This window comes from Myxocyprinus asiaticus, chromosome 6 (genome assembly GCF_019703515.2).
Source record: "Myxocyprinus asiaticus isolate MX2 ecotype Aquarium Trade chromosome 6, UBuf_Myxa_2, whole genome shotgun sequence".
Classification (NCBI taxonomy): Eukaryota; Metazoa; Chordata; class Actinopteri; order Cypriniformes; family Catostomidae; genus Myxocyprinus; species Myxocyprinus asiaticus.
The window spans coordinates 5,454,139-5,473,452 of record NC_059349.1 but is presented as its reverse complement, the minus strand read 5'-3'; the positions used below and the strand labels follow the sequence as shown (position 1 = coordinate 5,473,452).

Genomic DNA, 19,314 nt, shown 5'->3' with positions numbered 1-19,314 from the left:
AATTGTAGTGAGCAGAATAGCATCTCAGAATGCACAACACATCGAACCTTGAGGCGGATGGGCTACAACAGCAGAAGACCATGTTGGGCATTTAATTAGGACCATAGTGTTCCTAATAAAGTTCTCAGTGAATGTACGTTACATCAGACTTTTAATGCCAGGTTTTGTTGTGAAACAATCAATGACGTTTGACATCATTCACATCAAACGTGGTGTGTCTGATGTGCCATGTTCAAATTGAATGTGACTGTTCAAGAGAGATTTGAGAGATTCAGCAGAACGGAAGATTCCCAGCAAATAATACATTTTGTCTGTTTCTCTCAAATAGCTTTTGCTTCAGATCACTTGGAATAGCATACAAAGGTTGCTTCTCAATCAGAAGGCTGCAGCCTAGTTGGGTGTGTCCTTCCTAAACCAGTCCTTTCTCAGCATTCAGCACTAGAATGAGACGGTCCAGTAAGTGTTCATGTTCAAGAGATTGTGAGTGACTGAAGGCAGTGAAGGATGCACTTTGAAACAAGGCTGCCTTCCAAGGGTCCTCACAATTGAGACGGCCTTCGACTGTGCTTGATGAAGTGGCAGCCGAAATATTCAGCCTAACTAGGCTGCAGCCTTCTGATTGAAAAGCACCCTACATGCAGGGGTTAGGAGGGTTAGTTTTAAAATGTATTCCACAACAGATTACAGAATACATGCTGTAAAATGTTATTTGTAATGTATTATGTTAGATTACTCGAGGTCAGTAACGTAATATAATTTTTCATATTTCTTCAGCACTGGCCGTTTTTCCCCTTGTTTTTGACTATAAACAAAGTGAATAACGTGCAAAAAAAATGGACTACCTTTATGTTGCTTTTTTGTCACTTTTGGAGCTTGACAGCCTCAGCCCCGTTAATAAAAGGAGAACTCTTGAATATTACAAAAAAATGTGTCTGAAAGTTAAGGGTTTGGAATGACATGAGGGTAAATGAAGACAGAATTTTTATTTTTGGCTGGTTTAACTCTTTCAGCTTTCAACATCATATATATATATATATATATATATATATATATATATATATATATATATATATATATATATATATATATATATACAGGTGCTGGTCATATAATTAGAATATCATCAAAAAGTTGATTTATTTCACTAATTCCATTCAAAAAGTGAAACTTGTATATTATATTCATTCATTACACACAGACTGATATATTTCAAATGTTTATTTCTTTTAATTTTGATGATTATAACTGACAACTAAGGAAAATCCCAAATTCAGTATCTCAGAAAATTAGAATATTGTGAAAAGGTTCAATATTGAAGACACCTGGTGCCACACTCCAATCAGCTAATTAACTCAAAACACCTGCAAAGGCCTTTAAATGGTCTCTCAGTCTAGTTCTGTACGCTACACAATCATGGGGAAGACTGCTGACTTGACAGTTGTCCAAAAGACGACCATTGACACGTTGCACAAGGAGGGCAAGACATAAAAGGTCATTGCAAAAGAGGCTGGCTGTTCACAGAGCTCTGTGTCCAAGCACATTAATAGAGAGGCGAAGGGAAGGAAAAGATGTGGTAGAAAAAAGTGTACAAGCAATAGGGATAACCGCACCCTGGAGAGGATTGTGAAACAAAACCCATTCAAAAATGTGGGGGAGAACCACTACGCACAGACGTATGCAAGACATGGGTTTCAGCTGTTGCATTCCTTGTGTCAAGCCACTCTTGAACAACAGACAGCGTCTGAAGCGTCTCGCCTGGGCTAAAGACAAAAAGGACTGGACTGCTGCTGAGTGGTCCAAAGTTATGTTCTCTGATGAAAGTAAATTTTGCATTTCCTTTGGAAATCAGGGTCCCAGAGTCTGGAGGAAGAGAGGAGAGGCACACAATCCACGTTGCTTGAGGTCCAGTGTAAAGTTTCCACAGTCAGTGATGGTTTGGGGTGCCATGTCATCTGCTGGTGTTGGTCCACTGTGTTTTCTGAGGTCCAAGGTCAACGCAGCCGTATACCAGGAAGTTTTAGAGCACTTCATGCTTCCTGCTGCTGACCAACTTTATGGAGATGCAGATTTCATTTTCCAACAGGACTTGGCACCTGCACACAGTGCCAAAGCAACCAGTATCTGGTTTAAGGACCATGGTATCCCTGTTCTTAATTGGCCAGCAAACTCGCCTGACCTTCACCCCATAGAAAATCTATGGGGTATTGTGAAGAGGAAGATGCGATATGCCAGACCCAACAATGCAGAAGAGCTGAAGGCCACTATCAGAGCAACCTGGGCTCTCATAACACCTGAGCAGTGCCACAGACTGATCGACTCCATGCCACGCCGCATTGCTGCAGTAATTCAGGCAAAAGGAGCCCCAACTAAGTATTGAGTGCTGTACATGCTCATACTTTTCATGTTCATACTTTTCAGTTGGCCAAGATTTCTAAAAATCCTTTCTTTGTATTGGTCTTAAGTAATATTCTAATTTTCTGAGATACTGAATTTGGGATTTTCCTTAGTTGTCAGTTATAATCATCAAAATTAAAAGAAATAAACATCTGAAATATATCAGTCTGTGTAATGAATGAATATAATATACAAGTTTCACTTTTTGAATGGAATTAGTGAAATAAATCAACTTTTTGATGATATTCTAATTATATGACCAGCACCTGTATATATATAATTTATTAATGTTTTTTGCCTCTTGATCTCATTGCAGCTCAGTCTTTTCAGTTCTCCATGCATCACCTTTCAACAGCTATGAGTAATGCTATGATTAACTTGTTAAAGATACAGATGGAGATAGAGTAATACAGGCATTGTTTGAAAAATTATATAACATAATTAATACTATTGCTACTCCTTAACATAAAAAAACATCCCTGCACCAATTTTGTCATTTCAAAGCAACTTTGCTCACTGTGACAACTTTGGACAATGCTTTTTTATGAGACAGAAGAGTACTTAATTGGCCAAAACCGTTTCCACATAAAGGGCGAGAGTACGGCTTCTCTCCAGTATGCACTCTCTCGTGTGCTTTGAGGAATTCTAAAACTGTAAAACTCATTCCACAATGTGAGCACTTGTAAGGTTTTTCTCCTGTATGAATTATTTAGTTCCTTTTCAAGTATGTGACTCTAGTAAAGGCTTTCCCACACTCAAAGCACACGAGGTTTCTCACTGCATGTACAGTATTTTCTGGTGCTACAATAAGTTGCCACAATAAGAACACATGTGTGGCCTCTCATTTTCATGCCTTTTCAGTTGTGTTTGGAGACTTCCCTCACTGAAACTCTTGCCACACTTAGAACAATGGTGTATTTTCTCTCCTGAATGCATCTTCATATGCCTTACAAGATTTGCTCGATATGTGAAACTCTTCCCACACTGAGGGCATGTGTAAGGCTTCTCTCCAGTGTGAATTCTTGTGTGAACCTCAAGGTTTCCCTTATGTATGAAATCCTTCCCACATTGAAGGCATGTGAAAGGCTTCTCTCCAGTGTGAATTCTTGTGTGAGCCTCAAGGTTTCCCTTATGTGCAAAATGCTTTCCACATTGTAGGCATGTGAAAGGTTTCTCTCCAGTGTGAATTCTCATGTGATTTTGAAAGCTTGCTCTCATTGTGAAACTCTTTCCACACTGAGGGCATGTGAAAGGCCTCTCTCCAGTATGAAGTCTAATGTGCTCATTAAGGTTTTCTTTATGCAAGTAACTCTTTCCACACTGATCACATTTGTAAGGCTTCTCTCCAGAGTGAATGCTCATGTGAATCTTAAGGCCTGATTTTTGAACAAAACTCTTTCCACACTGATCGCATTGGAAAGGCTTCCCTCCAGTGTGAATGCTCATGTGATTCTTAAGGCTTACTTTATAACGGAAACTCTTTCCACACTGATCACATTGGAAAGGCTTCTCTCCAGTGTGAACTCTCATGTGATTCTTAAGGCTTTCTTTCTGAACGAAACTCTTTTCACATTGATTGCATTGTAAAGGCTTCTCTCCAGAGTGAACCCAAAAGTGACCCATAAGTTGTTCTTTAGACGAGAAACTCTCTTTACATTGAAGGCAGGTGAAAAAAACATGGGCTCCAGTTCTTCGATGTCTTTTTTGTGATAAATTTTCCGTCTCTGAGCCATTAAAAGTTTTTTCTTCAGTTCTGAAATGAGGTTCCTCACACTGAAGTTTCTCCTCCAATGTCAGTTCTTGACTTTCCTCTTTCACTTCCATCAGGTCTAAAATGAATACATGAAATTGTTAAAATTCAATTCAAGAGTGAAAAATGTGACATGAACAGAAAGAATATTGACTCCAGTTTAATGGCAAAAAGCAGCAATCCATATTCATGTGATCCTTAATTCTTATGTTATTTCCTTCAAATCTAGTTTATGACATGCACACAATGTATTTAGTCAAGATCAGTGTTTCTCAATCCTTTCCTGGAGGACCACTAATCCCTTATTCAGGGCAGTGGTGGCTCAGCGGTTAAGGCTCTGGGTTACTGATTAGAAGGTCAGGGGTTCAAGCCCCAGCACCGCCAAGATGCCGCTGTTGGGCCCTTGAGCAAGGCCCTTGACCCTATCTGCTCCAGGGGTGCCGTATCATGGCTGACCCTGCACTCTGACCCCAGCCTAGCTGGGATATGTGAAAAAGAAGAATTTCACTGTATATGTGCAAATGTATAATGTGTGATAAATAAAGAAAATTATAATTAATTATTATAATTATTCAACACACACAATTCAAGAGACTTGTAAACTTGCCATAGATTTCATTATAAAAGTGTGCAGATTTTGCAAACGCACAAAAAGATTTCATATTTATAAAACTCTATATTCTGAAAAATGTCCTACATAAATCCCAGTTAATGAAAGAGTTATTGTGCATTATAATTCCTCCATTCCTCTTCACCCCATAATAAAGCCATATCGCACGAGCAAGAGTGCTGTTATGTAGTGGTCGACTGATATAGGGTATTTTAATAGCCAATGTCGATATCCAAAGTGCAGGGTGGCCAATAGTCCAATAAAATTCTGATAAGGAATGTCATAAATTATCAATATATCGACTACTGAACAGCACGTTATTTTACCCATACATTTTTGAGGCATTGATATATTTAAATTTGAATAAGAAGCCTTATTTGCATGCTTTTCAATTCACTGTCAGTTGTCCTTCCATTTAATGTAGTCTGGGCATAATAGCTTCGTGAGACCACAAGGGGGTGACATAACATTTAATGTACTTAATACTAAAGGACACACAGTTGCGGTGCAAGTGGCAGTACAAAGTTGTTAATCTAAATCACCAAACCCAAAAGGTTTTTGTACTTCTTCAAGAATGAACAAAGTGACATTGATGAGTGTGCAGATTAGTGTATGAAACTGGTGTAACTGCGCAAACCGAATGATCAGAAATGGCAACGTTTATTATGCAATTTCTCTGTAAGCAGCCATGAAAAGGTTTCATTCAAGCTGTCAAACCACAAAAAGACATACTTGTAACAGAAAATACATTGTGTAGGTTACATAAAATACACAATATCATCCAGTGATGGCAAGAAAAAACTAATCTTTGTCCTTTGATAAGGATTTGGGTCGAATTTAATGGAAAACAATGCGAGCTGCGCTCCGTGGCTCTGCAGAATTTTGAGCAGCTTCGGAGTCATAGTTGGGCGCCGCCAACAGACCCCAAGCGGCAACGATTGTGTGCAAGAATGCACCATGTCGTCTGCCAAACATGTCCTGTGTGCGACCCCCTTTAAGTTACTCTGCTGCTCACAGATTGCCAAAGTTGTATCGAGAAATATGTTTGAAGAGACAGACTATTGTGCAACGAGCAGTCCTCTTTATATCTGAAAAAATCAGGGTTCCCACTCTTTTCAAGGCACAAATTTCCAGGAAATTCCCAGGACATTTTATGCGCCCAACAAGTGTAATTTTTAAGCAAAAACACGTGTCCATTTAAATCAAGATTTTTATTTTTTTGATGGTAGTTTCTCACTTCTAGATAAGCAGTTTTCTCCATGGCCCAATATGATTATTAATTCCTGTAAAAGCTGTGATTCAGTTAAATAAATACATAGTCTGTATGTGCTGCACACTTCAGAGTGCTCTCTGTCTCTGTCATTTCACACACAAGAGCACGCATGATGATCATGCTGAGGTGTTTTCAGTGTATGAGCGGCTGTCATTTTGAAGCGCGCATCACTTCCAGATTATTTATTTATTCAATGAAATCAGAGACTTTTTTAGTTTATCATACTAGGACATATCACAATTTTAATTTGATTAATTGTACATTCAAACATTAATTACATAAATTTTCATCCAAATAGGTCATATTACATGACATTCTGCATTTTGTTGCTAAAGCAATTTATATGATTCCTTGTTTTCCACATAATAAATCTGACTCCGATCGTTGAATTATTGAAAATTAATTCACACCTTGAGGTATTAAGGATGAATCACCACGCTACCAACCCAGTGTGAATTAAAAAAACAAAACAGTTGTCCGACTGTCATCGTTGCCTAAAGTTTATAACTCACAGGGATGCAAACTCATGAGGGCCGAAAAAGTTGAGACAATCATTGATCCACAGGCATGTTATCCAGGATAATTTTTTTTAAAGAATAAGCTAAAAGCACCAACTTAGGCTATTTTGAGGATTCAAGTATAGAAAATTATCTGCACAATTGTGTAGAATTAGCTGCAAAAATAAAAGGTATTTATGTGTGGCTTGCTTCTGTTTCACAAAATTGTTCAGTTTCATTATTGACTAGTTTAGTGACTACTTCTGGAGATGTCACTAGGTGGTGACAAATGAGCACCTTATGTGCAATGAGTGACTCATTTTGAGATGTTCACCACCGAAATCAGCCAAGAGACTTTATAGTATTCAAGCATTATAAGAACAACGCAGATCTATAGTTTTCCTTCAGTTTGTGAACTGCAGAGCATGACTTTTCATCCAAAAAGACAATAAGTCTAATAATAAGGAGTATCAAAAATGTCCTTACCTTCTCCTTTATTAAAATTTGCATGTCAAATCTACTGACTTCCGTCGAATGTTTAAGTATTATAAGAACAAAGCAGATCTTCTGTATAAGCTGCTGAGCATTACTTTTATCAGAAAAGACAACAATAGCCTAATAATAATAAGTTTCAATAATGACTTTCATCATTTCACATGAGTTGAGTCGAGCAGCATCAAGCAGCATTTTGCCCTCCACATGACAAGCGTTACAGAAAGTGTGATGGAGGGGCGAATTTACGAGCTTGCCATCCAAGAAAGTGGGAGATGTGCACAATTAACATTGAAAACATTTATTTGGAAGAGAAAAAAAAAAAAATGCCAATTGCTTTGATTGCAGAAAATAAAAAGAGGACTCTTTTATGTTGGTCTTAGCATTTATTTTTTTATTTTTTTTGTGAATGTAATTACTGTAGTTCAATAACTGGGGTCTCTGGATACTCGGAAAAGATAAGGTAATAATACATTTAAAAAAAGTTTGAGACATTAAATATCTCTTCATAAATTTGGAAAGATTTAAAATATTTATTGTAGCTTTGTACTCTCAAAGACATCATTTAAGAGGCAAAACGTGTGAAAAAAACTCTGGTGTGAAATTGGAGCCGAGGTTCCGTTGACACGTCACTTCATAGGCTTCAATGTATTCGGCAGTGCTGACGCAAGTCATGTGAAAGCCCTCAACATGTATAAACATCAGTCACTTTTACACAATAATTTTTACCGCCCTTTTCTCTCTGTGATGAATAAGGTAGACTCACATGCCGATGCTGAAGTGAACGAACAACATGCCCCTCACATTCAGCCGGTCGGAACATGTACCAGGTCATTCAGTTAATGAATGAGAAGTTTCACGAGTGCCGCTTCTAACTGTGCATGCGCCAAGCACGTATGTAGCTGTAACAGTAGCTGTAACCAATCAAGCAATCTGCCTTGGTTGGACCACGATTGCCAAGCACATGATTGGCTGCTGCTGTAATCAATCATGAGGGTGTTAGTGCCCTTAACCATTGATGTTGTTTCACAATGCGCAGCCACCGGCAGTGACAAAACGACACAAATTTGTGCATTTGACTCCTATTCTGATCGTTACCATGTTTTTGTGCTAGCAACACAGTCAAACCATTTTATTATACTGACAAATTTTCCAGGACAAATAATATGTTTTAATAAAAAAATTAAAATCGACACTCGAGGCTAAAGTAATCCTGTTTTCCAGCCCCCTGGCTTTCCAGAGTTGTTCTAAGACATTACTATATTACAGCTTCTTTTTCTGTTAAAACATAATTTTCTGTAAAGCTGCTTTGAAATTGTGTGTTGTGAAAAGCACTATACAAATAAAAATGTCTTGACTTAACCTGTTTGCATGTCTGTATGTTATTATTCTGGACTTGCGCACTCTTTAAAAATATTTTTTTTACATTCTCCGCCACTTTCAAGTTCAAAGAACTTAAACAGAGGTTAAACCATGTGAGGGGAGAAATAAGCCCTGTATCACAAAAGGAGAGTTTGTCATAAAAAAAAAAAAATTATCTTTTGGGAAGTGCATCAATGCACAGCAGGAGGACTGAAAAGTGTGAAGTGTAGTAGGGCTGTGGTCAAAATATCATCATGTTCTGCTTGTTGTTGCACATATCAATGCAGCTGCATCCGTATCTATACAATACAGCCCATTGAAAGTATTAGTGGTCACGTCTATCACGTTTCAATCACCTGAGCAGTAGTAGACCACCATATTTAAATTGGATGAGAGTCTTGCTACCGCCAGCAAAACTAAAAACTAAAATATATGTGCATTTTGGCTTTTTATCTAAACCCAGGCAGTTAGGAGCAGGGCTTGACATTTTACATACACCTGGCAGTTGGGAGCGATGCTTGACATTAACACCCGCCCCTCACCAAATGCGGGTAGAAACCGGCAGTAGCGGGTAACTCCGTAACTCTTACTAGCGAATTTAGTGGGTTACCGCAGCTAAAGCAAATTTAACTGTATTCATCTCGCGTTCAGCACTTTATAAGCAGTAAATATGCTTCTCACATCTAACACACATATCTCCGCGGGGTGAATGTAGCGTGCTTTCGTGTGAACCGCTGCAGCCCACACCAGCATGCTCCAGAGATAAGATCGCCTTGCTGTATATGACAAGAGGGAAAAAATATATAAAATATATATAATTATAATAAAATGCTACTGACGCAACTTTTCATTGCATTTATTTTGCAGATTACGGAGTAATGTTTTTTAATATAATGAAATCATAAAGAATGGCAACCAGGGCAGAATTCATATTTTAATATAATACAATTTGCAGGGCCTGAAATTCAGCGCGGGATTGCGGGTATTGTGCACAATTTTAATAATTCCTGCAAGTTAAACTTTCATAATGCTTAACATTCCTACACACTTTTATTCACTTTACAGTGCAGCTGCGAAGTAGTAAACCAATAGATACAGATGAACAAATCAATAAACTTGTTTTTGTATCAAACTGTATTTCCAGGAGCTGCACGAGTAAATCCGCTCTGTCTTTCACTTTCTTCTGCAGCTGTCAGCAGCTCGTTGAGTGCTTGTTGAATTTAGTATTAGCGAGGAAGCGTAAGCGAGCAATGCGATAAAACTATTTAGTTCCGGTGTATAATTGTAGCCAGCAGCATATCACCCTGCAGCTCTTGCCTGGTTGCCCACTAAAGCTAAGCAGGGTTGATCCTGGCCAATACCTGGATGGGAGACCTCCTGGGGAAAATGTCTTGGTTACGTATGTAACCTCGGTTCCCTGAGATAAAGGGAACGAGACATTGCGTTTATTAATACATATGGGGAGTGCCTTCTTACACAACCTAGTTGAAACCTCTCTACAATAACACCAATATTCTAATATTGGCTATGGTGTTTAAGCCCCGCCTGTTTTGTCGCGAAGCTGTCTGCTATAAAAACAGGTGCTCAAACACCATTTCCTCAGAATATCTGACTGAGTATAAGGAGCGCATCGCTCGTGCCTCAAGAACTCAGAGTTTTGTAGTTCGGCTAGCGTTCGCAATGTCTCGTTCCCTTCATCTCAGGGAACCGATGTTATGTAAGTTAACGGGACATTCCCTTACGACTCAGTACACATGACATTACATTTATTAATGCATATGGGGAACAGAATTCCATCACCCCGCACTACATAACATAACCTCCCAGAAAGGAAGCATGACGTCACGGTCTCGTGGGAAGGCGATTGACATGAGTATGCCGCAGTGAGTGACTCTCGTGTTGGGCCGGGAGGGGAGCACTCAGAATGAATATATGAACTATAGTCATATAGTATGAATTAACTCCTTCACGAACCCAGTCGGGAAGGGAGTTTATTTATAATGTACGTGCTTGTGACTTATAGTAAATAACAATGACCTGAATGCAGGCGGCTGTATAAAAAGATGGGGAGCTCGTCCTTAAAGGGAGGAGGATAAGTATATATACACTATATTGCCAAAAGTATTCGCTCATCTGCCTTTAGACGCATATGAACTTAAGTGACATCCCATTCTTAATCTATAGGGTTTAATATGACGTCGGCCCACCCTTTGCAGCTATAACAGCTTCAACTCTTCTGGGAAGGCTTTCCACAAGGTTTAGGAGTGTGTTTATGGGAATTTTTGACCATTCTTCCAGAAGCGCATTTGTGAGGTCAGACACTGATGTTGGACGAGAAGGCCTGGCTCGCAGTCTTCGCTCTAATTCATCCCAAAGGTGCTCTATCGGGTTGAGGTCAGGACTCTGTGCAGGCCAGTCAAGTTCTTCCACACCAAACTCGCTCATCCATGTCTTTATGGACCTTGCTTTGTGCACTGGTGTGCAGTCATGTTGGAACAGGAAGGGGCCATCCCCAAACTGTTCCCACAAAGTTGGGAGCATGGAATTGTCCAAAATCTCTTGGTATGCTGAAGCATTCAGAGTTCCTTTCACTGGAACTAAGGAGCCAAGCCCAGCTCCTGAAAAACAACCCCACACCATAATCCCCCCTCCACCAAACTTCACAGTTGGCAAAATGCAGTCAGACAAGTACCGTTCTCCTGGCAACCGCCAAACCCAGACTCGTCCATCAGACTGCCAGATGGAGAAGCGTGATTCGTCACTCCAGAGAACGCGTCTCCACTGCTCTAGAGTCCAGTGGCGGCGTGCTTTACAACCACTGCATCCGACGCTTTGCATTGCACTTGGTGATGTATGGCTTGGATGCAGCTGCTCAGCCATGGAAACCCATTCCATGAAGCTCTCTACGCACTGTTCTTGAGCTAATCTGAAGGCCACATGAACTTTGGAGGTCTGTAGCGATTGACTCTGCAGAAAGTTGGCGACCTCTGCGCACTATGCGCCTCAGCATCCGCTGACCACGCTCTGTCATTTTACATGGCCTACCACTTCGTGGCTGAGTTGCTGTCGTTCCCAATCGCTTCCACTTTGTTATAATACCACTGACAGTTGACTGTGGAATCTTTAGTGTCCTTTAGTGTCCTGGCCAAATTTGCCCATTGGCCTCTATCCATCATGGCTTCCTAATAATCCCCTATATATGAATTGCTACATCACTGTACAGCTGAAGTGTGGTGGCCGTTCTGGCGCACTATGGCTGCCATTGCATTATCCAGGTGGATTCTGCACACTGGTGGTGGCTGAGGAGATTCCCCCTATACTATGTAGAGTGCTCTGAGTGTCTAGAAAAGTACTATATAAATGTAATGAATTATTATAATCAACAAACCTGTTAACATTGCACGCACTTGACGTTAAAGTGATCTATAGCTTTGCCGCCATTCATATCTTTGTTCTCCCAAATTAGTCATAAATAATGCATGCTGCATTATTTGCAGGAAAGGCAGAAATAGCAAAAATGCTTTGTGTAATGTGCCAGCTGCAAGGTGAAGTGAGGCACTTCAACACCTGCTACATCTTTCATCTCCATCTCTAGAGTTCCATGCAGGGTCAAAAATTAATGAAATTAAATAAAAACAATGGATTCCTATGAAGCCATTCACACCTGGACCGAACATTCGCGCACCTACAAAGAAAGTTTTTATTTTTAAGGTGAGTGTTATTTTTCTTCGCTGGGCAATGATATGCCCTGACCAATAAAATACAACACATGGATCATGTGTCAGGAGCCTCTGCACTTACAAAAACCAGAGTAACAGGTGGGGCTAAAGCACAGAAAGCCGTTTTGACCACCTACATTAGGAATGTGTGTAATGTGTATGGACGTTGCACGCATATTTTTTTTTTTTATTATTTCATAAATTCTGATGTGTGTGTGGAAAATTGCATACGGATGTTTCTGTTTACATTTTGTGCTTATACATCAGGCCCAGATTATTGAGCACGCTACTAATTAGCTAATTAGCACAATCAGTGATAAATAAAGTCGACATCTAAAATGTGCTGTGTTAGTGATCCTCCAGTAATGGAAACACTGATTTAGATGCATTCCCCCTTCTGTCCCAATATTATTCAACTATATTATTTCACAGCTCTATTTTCTAAACTATAGTGACTAACTGCATGAGGTTTTGTTGCATTATTTTCCTCGGCAGTCACAAATGAAGAATCAAGAATGGACACCGACCTATTTGTTGCTCAGTTTCTTCATTTTTCACTCTGCAAGGGTTTGGATCACTCATGTCCACTCTCTCTTCTTTAATAAACTCCATCTGTACAATAATGTGTCGCGCAGATTTCAGTTGATAAGAATAAGTTCTGAAGTTATTCCTGCTTGTCTGGAAACGTGTTTATGGTGATGAGATTTATTAGCCTAAATTTCATCTCGCATGTATACATCTTGATTTCCCTGTCTCTGCAATCCAGCGTTGTGTTGTCCGATGCTCGGAAGATTATAAAGAAACACAACGGCAATGCTAGCTAGCAGTTGTTTTGCAATTGTACAACTACCAACGGAGAAGATCATTTATCGTGTTTTACATAATTGATTTCACAAACGTTCGGCAAACATGTTATATTATTATGTAAGATGGGAACTTGAAGTCAGTTATACATTTAGTTAAAAGTGCTGCTTTAAAGCGAATGTTTCTCGTTGTCCGTACATCTCCGTGTGTGACGTCACGCATCACGCTTCTGTTCAGCAACACCTACTCTGATCTGTTTGTGCTCCTGTGCTGTTTACTGTAGCTGTGTTGTCTACGTGTAATATTTGTACTCATTGTCATTGTTCTATGTAAGCAATAATAAAAATAAAAATAAACTCGCAGTAACGCCGCAATTATTACGTCATAAAACACGCCCCGTCGCCATGTTGGCGAGTACACGTTTGTAAACGAGCAGGAATAACTTTCAGTTTATTAACTGAAATCTGCGGGACATAATTTATTAAAGATGGAGTTTATTAAAGAAGAGAGTGATCCAGAACCATGCAAAGTAAAACATGAAGATACTGAGGAACAAATAGGTTGGTGTCCGTTCTTGATTCTTCATTAATAACTGAATCATAAAAGAGAAACAAGCCCAAAATACGCGACTTGCCTCACCAAAACCAGCAAAAATAATGAAGGGTCTCATTGTCTCGGGGTCTTAATCATTAATCCGCATAGATCAGCATTAGGCAGCCCTTTTGGACTAAACGAGACGTTATGCGGCCAGATTATATTTAGTTAAACCTTGTTTTTTTACCCACAGTGCGCATGAACATGTTCTTTTGGAATTAATAAAGTCCTGAATCAAATTTATACTGCTTAAATAATGGATATTGGGATAAAACAAAAGGGAACACAGATCATTGCTCTTTACATGGAAACTCTGAAAATATGAATATTCAAATATATATAAAAAAAAAAATCTATACCCTGATAGCACACGTACATCACCCAGATGTCTATTTGATGTGTGTGTGTGTTTACATCTGGAAGGTGTATTTTTCTGGTTGTTTGCTCATCTGCAATAAATCTGAGACGTTTCCTTTCAGATATCAATAAAACATTTAGCAGATGTTAATTAGATTATGATGATTCCAGATGAAATGATCTTAAACAGACATCTCGGAGATGTACATGTGCTATCTGGGTTATATATATATATAATACTAGGTTTTCTCTGCTCTAAATATTTCATGATCTTGAAATTTCTTATGTGTACTGTACAACTTGCCGATGATGTTTCATTTGTCAGCGAATCGCTCTTTTTTTATTATTATTATTTTATTTTTTTAGGAAAAGACATGGAAATTCATGGGTCAAAAAGGGTGGGAACACTGACTTTAATTGTAATAAACCAGCTGAAACCGAATGTGATTAAAAAAAATAAATAAAGGCCTGTTCACACCAAATCCGTGACGAACCTGACAGAAGTTATGGCAAGCCGAATTATCATTAATGCCCGTAATTCAGTTTTTACTAGTCAAAATTTCAATTCTAGAAATCTATTATACGACTTTTACAAGTCATAATACTCACTGAAGATATCTACAATGCTATTTTGACTAGTCATATATTTCCATTGGCTTCCATTGAAAAATATTTTCTGAAATCTACAAATGAATTTTTACTTGTAGAAATTGTAATTAAAGAAATTAAAGATTTTGTACAAGGTAGAATTGTAATTCAGGATATCTCTAAGTTTTGACTAGTCATATAAAATAATTATAATAATTTATAAATATTCTAGGTTCAATACAAGTTAAGCTAAGTTAACAGCATCTGTGGCATAATGCTGATTACCACAAAAATTCATTTTGACTCGTCCCTCCTTTTCTTTAAAAAAAAAAAAAAAGAAAAAATTTGGGTTACAGTGAGGCTCTTTCAATGGAAGTGAATGGGGGCCAATCTGTAAATGTTAAAATACTAACTGTTCCAAAAGTATAGACACAAGATGTAAACAGTAAGCATCTTAACATGATTTTAGTGTGATCCCTGATAGCACACGAACATCACCTAGACGTTTATTTGATGTCTGTGTTTACATCTGGAAGGTGAATCTTTCTGGTTGTTTGCTCATCTGCAATATGTCTATAAGACGTTTCCTCTTGGATATCAATAAGACATTCAGCAGATGTCTTTGAGATGTTTATGATTAAGAATGTTTGTAAATCTGATCTTTTTAAGATGTTTAGCAGATGTTATTTAGAATGGGATGCTTTTTAGATGACAAGATCTAAAACAGACATCTTGGAGACATACGTGTGCTATCTGGGATAAAATCGTGTACTTTTTCTGTGTAGAGATATAGCCAATTTTACAACTTTGTTGCTATGATGACATAAACCCTAAAATGACCGTAAAAACTATTTAAACAATTTACAGCTCAAATAATACATTAAGTCTTGTTAAAACTTGAGTAAGTGCTTTTTTTAAATTATAAGCGTCACATTTCTGCCTTTAAACCCTAAAAAACATTCACTTCCATTATAAGTGTCTCACTGTAACCTTGATTTTTGCTTTTTTGAAGAAATGGAGGGACTAGTCGAAATAAAGTTTTGTAGTAACCAACATTATGCCACAAATGTTGTTGATTGATCTGAACTTGTAATGAACCCGCAATATTCCTTTAAACTCTTCAGACATGTTTTGTAAGTTTTGTTATCTGGTTTTTGTACAGCTGTGTTGTGTTCTGTTGTTATTATTGCTGTGGCAGGCCTATTTTTAGATAAAAACAAGTTTTTGCTTGAACGCCCCGTCTTGCGAATGGGTGCTGTAAATTCTGTTGTTCTTGTGAACTCAAGAACACGGACAGAAGAGCAACGTTCGGTGAAGATTTTCTCTACATAATACATTAGATTTCAGTTGGTTTCGCACCAAACCTTATCGTATGCCTTCAGAACAAGGCATAAATAACATTGAATAATTTATTACACTTCTGAATTATACATTTGCCTTCTTTTTGAAGCTTGAAATGGTGGTCACTATAAACTGCCATTGTACTGAGCTCAATTTATTTTCAAAATTTCTCCCTTTCAAAACGAAAGTCATATGGGTATAACCACATGGGGGTGGGTAAATGTTGACAGAATTTTCATTTTTGGGTGGACTATCCCTTTAAACTTCCTTAAACCAGTAGAGTAGAGGTGCGGATTCAAACATTCCGACACGCAAAGTGTATTACGCATGTGACTGGACAGAAAAGGTGTGTTCAACTTCAACTCCGCCATGCATTAATGATCAGCGAGATTTGCCGGGTGAAGTCGGGGGAGGAGTTGAAAAGAAAGCTGTCAATTTGGACACTTCGGTTTCCCTTCGTGTGCTGAACTTACATCAGTCACGTCAGATTGCGCAATGTTTGCTTTCTTTATTGCAAACTAGATCTGGTAGAAATTCAGATTAACAGACACTTGAATTTTACCTATAGAAACATTATTAATTTGAATAGGTTACATTCTGCTTAATACTGTGCCTGTGTGTACAAGAAGAAAGTCTGGTATAAGCCTGTATTATTTTAATACCAATAAAGGAGTCAGTGTTTTTGAATCATTTTGAATTATTTCTCAATAATTTCACCAGCTTAGCCAGGCAGATGGTCTCGACTTGATCTCGCAGCACTTTGATGGCATACGTCACGTTGACGCTGTAAAGTCGGACATGATTATTGGAGCCAGATGGGCTGGTGTGAGTATTTCTGTAACTGCTGATCTGCTGGGATTTTCACACAAAACAGTCTCTATAATTTACTCAGAATGGTGCCAAAAACAAAAAATATCCAGTGAGCGGCAGTTTTGTGGGCGGAAATGCCTCGTTGATAAGACAAAGTCTACGGTAACTCAGATAACCACTCTGTACAATTGTGGTGAGGAGAATGCTATTCTGAGATGCGGGTTGGTGCTGTTTTGGCAGCACAAGGGGGACCTACACAATATCAGACAGGTGGTGTTAATGTTGTGGCTGATCGGTGTGTGTGTGTGTGTGTGTGTGTGTGTGTATATAATATGATATCACACATAGCAAATGGCATGTATGTAAATAAGCTTTAATTTACATACTAATTGGTCAGTTACATGCCTGCTCCTTCACATGCAAACAATTAATGACTGTGCCATCACGGCTTGCTAAACTAATCAGCAAAAGGGAACATTTCTAGTGGGTGACCAATATATCACAGTGCCCATTATTTGGCAATATTTTTTATTATTGCATCAGCCGATTTATCGGCTGTGGTGATATATCATTCAACCACTACCATGTTTCCTTACCGGAAATGTCGTCAGGTCTTCTGAAGTCTCTCAAGTCATTAGGAGGATGAGCGCAAGTGTAAATATATGATGTCAAAGCCATATCTTCTTTTTTTTTTTTTTAAGATAATTATTTTTCATCCATAATGTTAATGAAAGAGAAACGATCTTTTAAACGGTAGTGTCTCGTGACCACAGATATAGGTGGTGCAGTCTTGCCCCCCCCTTTTTTTTTTACATTATTCAACTTGTTCAACTCATCATTCAAACACAAACAACACAATGTGTTGTCCTTGCATTATTCCACTACAAGGTGGCACCTTTAGAATATAATGTTTATTATAATATTCAAAATAAGAAAGTTTTATCTTAAAATTTGACTTGTAGATCAAAATCAAATGTTATTTTATAATGTTAAGTGTTGTTGAAGAACCCCGTGGGGGAGAGGGAGAGAAACAGAACTATATTACATTAGGTTTAAAGAAATGATTATTGCCTCCTAATATAGCAAATGGTTTTTCTTCACAGAATTTTGTTGTTACTTTCAATGACAAACTCCTTCACACGACTAGGGATGGGAATCGTAAGGAATATAACAATTCAGATTCCTCTTAACAATTTCGGTTCCTTAACGGTTCCAGTAACAATTCCAATAATTCTTTAAGTACCTATTTTTAAAATAATTATTTGTAAAAGACAAATGCAATTCTTTTTGTATTTACTACCCTCTGCAGTCATTTCAGATTTCAACAGAGCAGATATAACAAATCAAAAATAAATGTAATACAATTCTTGTAAAAGGTGTGTTTGCAGACTTTTTAGAGACATAATTGCAATCCAATAACAGATCCTAACTATATTTTAAATAAACAAACCTAAACCAACAAGAAATGTGATGGCTTATTTCATTCATTTGTTAATTCTTTTATAGAATTCCACTTATTACAACAACTCTCATGTAGCTTTAATTATACATTGTCATACTAGTCAGTAACTGCACTGCTTGATTTAATAGAGACACAAGTCATCATTAAATAAACAGTAACAGTTCCAGAGACAGTTTAGACTGTTTTGTAGCCTAATGTCGTAATTCAGGCTTGTGAGACTTCAACAGTTCTTATTTAATTTCGAGTTGGACATTCATAACTTGCACAGCAGTATAAGATTACTTGTATACTGGACTATAAATGGAAGCGCTGTATGTTTTGCACTGTAGATTCAAAAGAACCGGCTCATTAGAATGATTTTTTTTTTTGATCAGGAATCAAACTATACCGGAAGCGCTGTAGATTTTGGGCTGTGGACTTTGTTACCTTCTCACTCGAAGCGCTTCTGCTTGTTAAAGAGTGGCGTGCTGTCATAGCAACCATGTTACGTTCCGTTTCCATTTGTCCTACGAAGGCCGTCTCGTTTAAACGAGATTTGTTTAAAGGAGGAAGCTCGGTATACTGCAGCCTTCAATGGACACGTCCTACCTAGCACACAGCCTTCGAAACGAGACACAGCCACTGTCAGACTATTTCAGGACGCTGTTCCAGCCGCGTCGGGCGGAAAATTGCATGCAGGAGAACCACAAATGGTGATGAAAGTCACTAAGATCATCCGATTCAGGTCTCTTTCAAGAAAATAAAAATTCCATTTTTAAATAAAGTAGTAATTTATTTAAATTATAATAACCCTTTAGTTTTAAGTGCTTTTACCCTTTTTGCAGGGCAAACAATAATAACTTGTATATAAATAAATAGTATTTTCACTTAATTAAATAGAAAAGTATGCACTTGTGAAATTAACTTCCCTTTTGAAGCAAAACTTTGTTAAATATGTAAATAAAGTGCAAAAACAATATAACAAATGAACAGTAACTTTTTGCTGGCCCACACAAACTCTGAGCTTTCCCGGTCACTCAGGAGTGCTATCTGCTGTGAAACTCTTCCAACGTTGTCAGAGAGAGTTTTCCTGGTTGCTCAGAGGGCTGTCTGGTTTCAAACTCATGAAATATCCCACTAAACTTTCAGCACGAACAAAACAGTCAGTCTCTGTAATAATGATGATCAGCTGCAGCTCCAAACACACACACAGACACAGACACAGACAGACAGGTGGATTACCAGCGTGACTAATTAAGAATCTCTATTTCACTAAATGTGA

The 19,314-nt window shown here is 38.2% G+C and overlaps 2 protein-coding genes across 4 annotated transcripts in view; one reads left to right on the top strand and one right to left on the bottom strand.

Annotated features, from left to right (window-relative positions):
- The window catches only part of LOC127442908 (gastrula zinc finger protein XlCGF8.2DB-like), a 107,255-nt gene that overhangs the window by 82,840 nt on the left and 5,101 nt on the right, over window positions 1-19,314 (top strand). The window contains exon 1 of one of the 3 annotated variants that reach the window (XM_051701286.1): window positions 13,285-13,461. The exons of 1 other annotated variant lie outside the window; for it this stretch is intronic. In XM_051701286.1, coding sequence (XP_051557246.1) covers window positions 13,389-13,461 — 73 coding nt within the window. In that variant the 5' untranslated portion in view covers window positions 13,285-13,388. Of the gene's footprint in view, window positions 1-13,284; window positions 13,462-16,492; window positions 16,607-19,314 lie in introns of those variants that run through there. One more of the 3 variants, XM_051701288.1, reaches the window with a different exon arrangement.
- Window positions 2,635-13,164, bottom strand: LOC127442938 (gastrula zinc finger protein XlCGF8.2DB-like). Its single transcript, XM_051701342.1, has 2 exons — window positions 12,625-13,164; window positions 2,635-4,223 (listed from the first exon to the last, which is right to left on the bottom strand). The coding sequence occupies exons 1-2, from the start codon at window positions 12,707-12,709 to the stop codon at window positions 3,196-3,198; spliced, it is 1,113 nt and encodes a 370-aa protein (XP_051557302.1). The 5' UTR covers window positions 12,710-13,164; the 3' UTR covers window positions 2,635-3,195.